Raw genomic sequence first — 8,927 nt, forward strand, 5'->3', positions numbered from 1 at the left:
ACAACGCTCGACATTTAAGGACAATACGTGTGGTGCCACTCTAAGTCATGATATCTAACTCCGTGTCCTATACTTTAATAGAACAACGTGCTATGGGCAGTCCAGCGGTTCAGGAAAATATAGATAACAATATCTGTGTCATCTTGTAAACTCGTGAATATCTATTTAACTCGGGCAACACATTTGTAACACTGCGATCTTTTGATTTATGCCCCCCAAAAAATCCAGAACGGTCATTGGGCCAGTATTTGATGCGAAACGTAATAATTTGTTTAAATATATATTCAACGTATAAAACCCTAAATAACAAGAACTTAAATATTTACTCCTGATGCTCCTCAAAACAATATTAATATATTATAAATTGAAAAACAATTGTATTAATATATAATTAGTGTTTTATCACCAAATCTTACATTTAAATAAATATAGCCATGAAAATAACAAGAACATACTTTCAAAGCAAACATACGACACCAGTATCAAAGGCACGCAGTCATTTGATGAAGTCATCCATGATGAACATTCATTTTCATACAGTAGAATAGTACAAGTGAATTATCTACAAACCAAAAAGTATAAACCACCAACCTTTTTATTTGTAACAATATGTAATATGCAAACGCCTTCAATGCATTGAAACATCCTTATAAAACAGCAGTTGTGCACGGCCAGTGTTAAATTTGTAACAGATGAAACCGTGTTTTGGATATCTTCATAGTAACATCATTATGTGAAAAAATACTGAAACTTAAGTGTTTATGGGCAAGGCGACTGTTGATAGTGTCAATTTTGCAAAGTTATGTTAAATTCGAATCAGATGTGGCTACCATAGATAGATAGATAGATTTATTTCGGTATCATGGTGCAAACACAATTAACAAACATGTTGTATTCATAAAATAATACATAAAAATACAAACATGAGAATTAACCATGTCATGCAACACAGTACCAAGGATGGCACAAAAAAGAGAGTGATCTCTTATTTCCATTGTGGTCCTTATTTGGCGTCTTTGACAGGTTAGAACGAGTAATTAAGTATTGAAGAATATCAGACGCCTTTCCAATTCAGACAAAACTTGAGACGCGATAGATGTTTCGCAGACAAAACAGCAGTACCTAAAAGGGCTAATGTTTTCTAGTAAGAACAGGATTTTCGTACGTTTTATTCACACATCTTTAGAAGTTTTTGGTTGTGGCATAGAGGCAGGTTTAATTTATCATAAACACATGACTTTATAACGCTGCTTTTATTTGTTTGCTTTCATTCCAAATTGTGATTACTCTCGCAATCAATTTTCCCATAGTTTGACTCGGAGCGTGTGGTTTGAACGTGACCTATCACAGGCATCTCGAGATGTCAACCACGTCTAGAGTCGGCATCGTGCATTTGGCCTTGGCAAGTTCGCATCTGAAAAAATGAAGTGATGGACTAATTGTAAATAATAAACATGTGCCTTAGGCCCCACGTTCACAAAACAGTGTTTGCAATCGAAACTCGATTTTGCTTGTCATTCAAATGGATTTCCATTGTAGTTGACAAAATTTAAAACCGATGTCAGTTAAAATCTATTTTTGATTGCAAACATGTTTTGTGAATACGAGGACGGATGAGTATCAAGAAAATATACAATAGTAAATTATTATTTATTCGAAAGGAACATCAACTTAAAATCTGTAAGACCCGTAAAGAAAATGACATGGACTAAATTTATTGTTGTGTTAGAGGGGCCTTTTCACAGATTTTGGAATGTATTGAAGTTTGTCATTAAATGCTTTATATTGATAAATTTAAACATTTGTCCGTGCTCATGTTATGCGGGGGATGTATGTTTTACTTTATATAAGCCATCCTCGTAGTTTCACAAAACATAACGACAACAACAGAACTTTCTAAATTATTCAATCGTTTCGCGTTGCAACGCTTTATATCTATACTTTTCAGGTTTTCAAATTGAAAAAAAGATGCATATAATTGATATTTTATAGCATGGTAAATGTTCAGTATTACTGTTTCTTCACAAATATCATAACTAAAATGGAAAATGTGCGAATATGAAGCAACATTTCTTAATTTGGTCAATTTACCAAAACGTGAAAAGGCCCCTTTCATTAATTATATAAACACTACATGTTCATATGTTTAATTTATTTGTACTTTACATTTCCCTTAATTGCTCCGACATATAGATGCTTCGATTAATCCATCTGTTGGTTCTACGTTTTTTAATGAGCATTCTTTTGAAAAAAATACGAAATGCTGTAAGTTATTACCAAATAGGTCTTCGATTGACATTGCTGTAAAAATGAAAATAATAAATAGAGGCCCGGACCTGTTTGGGTACAGTTGGCCGTCAGAGCCACACTGAACTTCGAGGTCGCTGGAGCACGTAACGTATGAAGCCTGCTGGCAGAACGCGTTGGCGAATATTTGATTCAAAGTCAACGTAGTCGTCAGGGAAGTGACCGCGGCAGACGTTGATGCGACATTCGTAGATGGAGTGGAACTCTGAAAGGAATATGAAACTCGCTCTGGGAAAACTGGACTTAATGCATGGGCGTAAAGTGTCGTCCAGATTAGACTGTTCAGACTTCACATGTTAACCTGGGACTACACTTTCTGCATGTATTGCATTCTTTGTTTGAATCAAGTGTCGTCTCAACGAAAGTCCATGCGGACAGTCTTGGCGAAAAGTGTCATCCCTGAATAGCATGTGCAGTCCGCACAGTCTAATCTAGGACGACACTTTGCGCCTGTATACAGCCCCTTTTACCAAGTGCCAGGTTCATCTAGAGATATCGGAATGGCTGCATTTTGGTTATCCTAAATATTTGCTAAAATGTGTGTTAGATCGTCGCTTGTTGCCATGATTACTTTGTTGAACTTCTGACGATGTAAACTATGAATCATGTCCTTTTAAAATTTTGGTAAAACTGTCATATTAAATTCATGTATGATTGTTTTGTTGATACTCTTTAAATGCGCTGTCGGCAGTGTATAGTTTTACCGCGCCGTGCTTGGCGTCATAGTGCATTGCACTTCGTTTTTTTTTAAAAGAGAATAATACTTGGAATAAAAAGGTACTCTTAAAATGTATAACACGTAACTTAATAGACATTTACCTGTTGTACAGAAGCATGCGTCTGTGTGTGTGTGGTTGTCACTTCTAGCGTTACAGTGGAATGCACGGCGTCTGTGTTGCATGCTCCGTGAAAGGCGACATTTACAGGCGTCAACTGGCGTAAAATGTGGCGACATCTTTCTTTTGCAAAGTGGCAACTGAAAATGATACGGTGCGGTTGTTACTTGTACCTGATTAAATGTATGTAATCAAGCAGTCATGGTGCTTTTTGTTTTGCCTTGTAAAAACCGTATAACCTTCTGGATGAACAGGTTAGAGTATATCGACTACTGTTCAAAACTGTTCAATTTCATGAAGAGTGTCTATGTGTAGTGTTATCAACAAAATTGTAATTAAAACAACACAAACATGAAATAAATATATTTCGTTCTTTTTAAAGAATCCATTTGATAAAAACTGTATGAGATCGTTTTCATAAAATTGTTTATTAAAAAAGCTATATATCTATTGAGAAAAGGAGTACGGAAACATGTTCTTACTGGTCACTGTATGTAATTCCATCGGTGCCACAGATTTGTTCGTCATGCATAACCTGATGACGGGCACAATTAAGATCTCGGATATCGTGACACAGATGGTCACTAAAATATTAAAAGCCGAAACATTTATCATACATATATGTTATACTGACTATTTTTGTGTAATTAAAAAGATGTCTCAAAGTGTCATACTATATTCATAAAACTGAATGGTTGAATTTATATATAAGATTTGTGTTAAACTGTTTTTGGTTTTAACAAGTTATCATTATGTAAGTTTAAAACACTTTCCTGTAGTGCATCTCCAGATTTTCTAGCGCTGCATTGATTTCCCCAGGACCAACATTGCTGTCGCCGTCTTTCGCAAGGCAAGCTGATTGAAACAGTATTCATAAAGGTGTATACGATAAATTGGTCAATAAAGACAAATAACACAATCCAACCAGTAAACAAGTAGTCAAGTGAGCAGTCATTAAGCGTTCAGTAATATGACGACAAGCGTTTAATGAACAAGTCATCAATCCTTCACTGAACCAGTCGACAAGCATTCGGAGAACCAGTCGACAAGCGTCATTTGAACCAGTCGACAAGCGTCTAGTGAACCAGTCGACAAGTGGTCAGTAAATCAGTCGACGAGCGTTCAGAAATCCGTCTTTATGTCTGTCTATCGGTTGTTCGTTTAACCACTAATGCATAATCTTATCTTTGATTAACCAGTCCTTGCTGAACTTGGTCGAGGGCTCAACTCTCTAGGTGTTCAACAATGCTTATTTAACAAACATGTTGAACTGTGGTCTAGTGGTTGGCCGCTAACCTAGAAATCGGAATATCCCTGGTTCGCAACCCGCTCAGACAACTTAAATTTTTCTGAGCAAACCAAATCATCCCATTTTTGCTCCTATCCGTCGATGTATATAAATGTCTATATGAAAGGGAAATAACCCTATGCGCCGTGGATTCATACCGCTCCAAGTAATTGCGGACGGCTTATAACTCTAGGATGGTGGTGTATATGTCACTAACACAATCAAACCTCGTATTCCGAAAATCCAGAAATAAGCTCGATGATATAAGATACATGTAACTCACACCACAAAACCAAATTAACTTGATTTACAAAACACATTACGATCAACAACAAAGTTAAATCAACAACATCATAATTTTAAAAAGGCTATGATCTTCGAATGTAATATATATAAAAAAAACATTACCTGAAAAGCACGAAACAATCAAGATAACCGTTACTATCGCCATATTGAACACTAATGGTACGTAGTCGTCTAACTGAAGCCTTTCTGACTAGCGCTATCGAGTTGTTCCACTTAACCGATGCCAACCAGTTCGGCATTATGTAATGAACTACATATGCTTCACGACGAGTCCACGTAATTTTTTTACGATCGTGACAAAATGTCACCAACATACATTCCCATGAGCTATATTTGTATTTTGCATTATCTTTAAGAAATTGTAAGGCTTATAAAAGAATGATACATTACGTTGCTTGTCAATAAAACTTTTACGGAAAGATAAGCAATTAAATTATGTTTTAAATGATTTTGATTACTGAGTATACGTTATTTAAGGCGGTTGATATCCGTCTTGTCGTTCTGGGTTTTAACGACGCCAAAATACCAACAAGCTAATACGAAGTGGTGACATATTTTATAATCGTCGTATTTGGCGAATAAACGTGTGTTTGCCATTCAAACCCGACAACACACCAAAATGACAGCCAGGGATCGCCAACGAGCAAACACAATTTGCCGAAGAAAACGAGAGATTTAATATATCCTGATGTAGAACTGACGTGTACCCACTTGTCGTTTTTGCGACGAGTACCTACATTGTTATTGACTGTTATATTGGTCGTTTTTTGCGAGTTGCAATGTTGGCGTGTAGACACTTATCAGCCACCATAGTAAGCATCTTATTGTTGTTATTGTTCTTTTGAGCTTTTCAATCCGAGTGTTGGATAGGAAATAGGTGTCGTGAATTGAGGAATGTCGATAAAGACGTTGTTTTGAAATGAGCCCTAATTATCCTCTCTAGCACCTCGGTCTTTATATGTTATTATGATGTTTGAATTGAATTGTATTCAGAAATCAAATCGAAAACGAGTCGTACAGTCCGCTTTTATGTTTTGTGTAACGATATACTATAAGGAAAAAAATACATACTTTGAGGTTTGTTAAATTCACTCTAAGCACATCGTTGCATTTCTATTATCAGATCGTTGATTAGATAAAATAAAAGATTTTCATCTGTGACGTGGTATTTCACGAGCCCGCAGGGCGATTTTCATCCAATTACGCAAAATCAAGTATTACTTACACTAAGTACGGTACTTCATTCAAAAGTCCGGTTTTCCGAGCTTTTAAATACAGAAACGGATTTCGCACTGAAAGAAACGGATATCAGATGTGGTCTTCTGTACATGATAACAAAATACAACAGTATTTCAGTCCGAGTATCGTAAGGTTTCTAATTGGCGTCGCACTGAAGTGCGGCGACAAGTATGTAATACGTTTTTTTTCCGCTTATGGGAGGAGAAGTTATTTTACGGATCAATGTATATATTTTTGTTGTCAGAATATCTTGCATAGTGGTGATTTTTTTGTGTAAATTAGTGTAAATAAGTACTGCATTTGTGCCTATTACATTTACTACAACATTTATTGCCAATAATGCAAAGCTAATTTTTTTAATTGATAGCTGATCACAGGGACTGGGCAATAATAAAAGATCACAGAGACTGGGCAAATACGCGAACCGGTGAAACTTTCTGGTTTTGTATAAAAACAATACATAATCAAAATATATTTATTTTGTGGTTTTTCTAACAATAGCGCAGACTTTTGCTGTTCGAGTTTGGGCAAACGCGTATTTTCTTCAATTTATAAGACGACAGCGATTACACGGTTTATTGCTTTATTGATAACCGTTACACTACAGTCACTTATTAATATCTAAGTAAGAAGGTATTTTTTTCAAGCGGTTCCGTAGTGAAGTGGTTACACGCTCGCTTCACATGTGACAGGCCCAAGGTTCGAGCCCCAGTAGAATCAAATTATTTTATTTGTGTTCTATGTTAACTTTTTTGTTTTGATGTAGACATTTTAGTTTAGATAAATGTGCTGTTTTATTGTAACCATTTTTTGTTTTTATTATGCCCATGAAATATATGTGTGAGAGGGGGGGGGGGGGGGTTCGTAAACACATTAAAACTTTTACAGTGTTTTCATATCAATGAGTACTCAACCCCTATCGTAAATAAGCAACGTAAGAATAAGTTCAGAATCATCTCCCCTTGAAGTTGAGAAAAATATGAAATTACGCTTACAAGATGAAGCAGATTTTTTAAAACCTACACAGTTCTGTTCCATTAATGAAAACTGCACACGGATGCCAGTAAAAAAAGGAAACCAATGTAAATAAAAATGAACTATGAAATATTTGGGGGTTACAAAACAAAATCATAGATAATGGTTATTTGGGGGTTATAACACAACATCATAGATAATGGTTATTTGGGGGTTATAACACAAAATCATAGATAATGGTTATACCAGTATCTTTTTTTATTTTGTTTAAAATAATCGGCCAATATATTAATATTTACAGTAGAAAAAAATCGTTCCATGTAACTTCATTGAGTGCCTTTTACAATAAAATTCCCGACGCCCTTTGATGCTTTGCATCAATACTTATCTTGTAGATAATAATCGGACACGTGTTTTTGTTCAATACGTAAATATTTTTCAATAAACTCCTTCAAAAAAATCGTTTGCAGTCCATTTTCCAACGGCTCAGTTTTAAACATAACGGCTGAACTCGTTAATTAAATAACACATCGAATGAAATGACAACGACTGTTTGATCTTTTAAATGACTGGTCAGGCAAGCTAAGATTGCATACAACTAACATGAATATAATATCACATATGTAACAGATCGTGTGTATCTGTTTATCTTAACTGTATTTCAAGTTTTCCAATCCAGCAAAAGCAAAAAATTCCGTTGTTCTTGTGCTTTACTACGTTCCAAAACTCTTGATAATGTTGCTTTTCACGAAGTTAATTTGTAAATGTTATAATACGGTGAAATATTCATTTATTATCAACTGATGTTCGTGTGAAGTTTAAAGTGATATTATGGGCATCTAATAGTTTAAAGGTGTCTATCGCAACCGTTGTTTATTTTTGGTGTTTTCACTTCATATACACTTATATTTGTTAATGCAGCATTAACATACTAAAACAATTTCCCGGAAAGAGAAAAACAATGCATTTGAATATCAACCGTACTTTCGTTTGACAACTGATCACGCATGTAGAATGTGAACCTTAATTTAGTTTAAGTGAAGATTCGTTTATACGACACAAAGACACACTTTTGTTTTACGGATCATTTCGGCTTACAGGACTGGGTGAGTCACGTAAAATATCGAATATAAAATATATTTTTATAAACAACTGGTAGCAAGATGAGTTGCAGATAATTGGTAAGTAACCACATTTTAACTTACTCTTTTTACCTGTTAATTCTTTTCAGCTCAATTCAACAGTGAAAAATGCCCATAATATAGAAAATATGATTTATATGTAGTTAAGCGCATATTCGAACTTGTAATGTTGCTCCTGAACCTGTGGTAAATAGCAAAAGCATTGTTCATGTCAGTTTGTAAAAAGTAACAGATGTATGAACTATTTTTATTTTAAATGTATGCTCAAATCATGTTAATCTAACCTTAATTTGCATGTTACGTTCATATACTCATAAAAGGAATATGATATGACAGTGAAAAAAATTGATTTTTAACTCGATTATTTAAATCATATTCGGACACCTATATTTTCGTTATATATATATATATATATATATATATATATATATATATATATATATATATATATATATATATATATATATATATATATATATATATATATATAAAATTACTGTCACATTTCGTGATTTGATCCACAGAACATGTTACCAATATTACAAAAAAATAAAAAAATATTTACCGTAAAATCATGATATGATGCGAAAAAGAGGACCTGGGTTTTAAACCTGCAGGGGAATACTTATAAAACACACAATATTATCTGTATTTTTACTCCATCATCTTACACATCAAAATTAAATAGATTGTAATACCGCGCACAATTGTTGAATCGCTTTTTTATGTAAATTATAGTAATGGTCTGAAGGGGCGCAACTCGTCCGAGCCAATACATTGTCAAATTGAGTTAATTACAGGTAGAGCGAAAAGTCGATAATTTTCCATACGCCT

The 8,927-nt window shown here is 34.5% G+C and overlaps 1 protein-coding gene across 1 annotated transcript; it reads right to left on the bottom strand.

Annotated features, from left to right (window-relative positions):
• Positions 1–1,238: 1,238 nt before the first annotated feature.
• Positions 1,239–4,957, bottom strand: LOC127866961 (uncharacterized). Its single transcript, XM_052407832.1, has 6 exons — positions 4,840–4,957; positions 3,917–3,998; positions 3,626–3,727; positions 3,127–3,283; positions 2,337–2,512; positions 1,239–1,414 (listed from the first exon to the last, which is right to left on the bottom strand). The coding sequence occupies exons 1-6, from the start codon at positions 4,880–4,882 to the stop codon at positions 1,345–1,347; spliced, it is 630 nt and encodes a 209-aa protein (XP_052263792.1). The 5' UTR covers positions 4,883–4,957; the 3' UTR covers positions 1,239–1,344.
• Positions 4,958–8,927: the final 3,970 nt, after the last annotated feature.

Source organism: Dreissena polymorpha, chromosome 1 (genome assembly GCF_020536995.1).
Source record: "Dreissena polymorpha isolate Duluth1 chromosome 1, UMN_Dpol_1.0, whole genome shotgun sequence".
NCBI lineage: Eukaryota > Metazoa > Mollusca > Bivalvia > Myida > Dreissenidae > Dreissena > Dreissena polymorpha.

What these genes read in the sequence shown, in the direction of transcription:
- LOC127866961 (XM_052407832.1), bottom strand. Translation starts at nt 4,882, where the DNA reads ATGGCGATAGTAACGGTTATCTTGATTGTTTCGTGCTTTTCAG. An exon ending in GATTGTTTCGTGCTTTTCAG is followed by an intron (nt 3,999 to 4,839) that starts GTAATGTTTTTT and finishes TGTTTCAATCAG; the next exon opens with CTTGCCTTGCGAAAGACGGC. An exon ending in AATCTGGAGATGCACTACAG is followed by an intron (nt 3,728 to 3,916) that starts GAAAGTGTTTTA and finishes TTAATATTTTAG; the next exon opens with TGACCATCTGTGTCACGATA.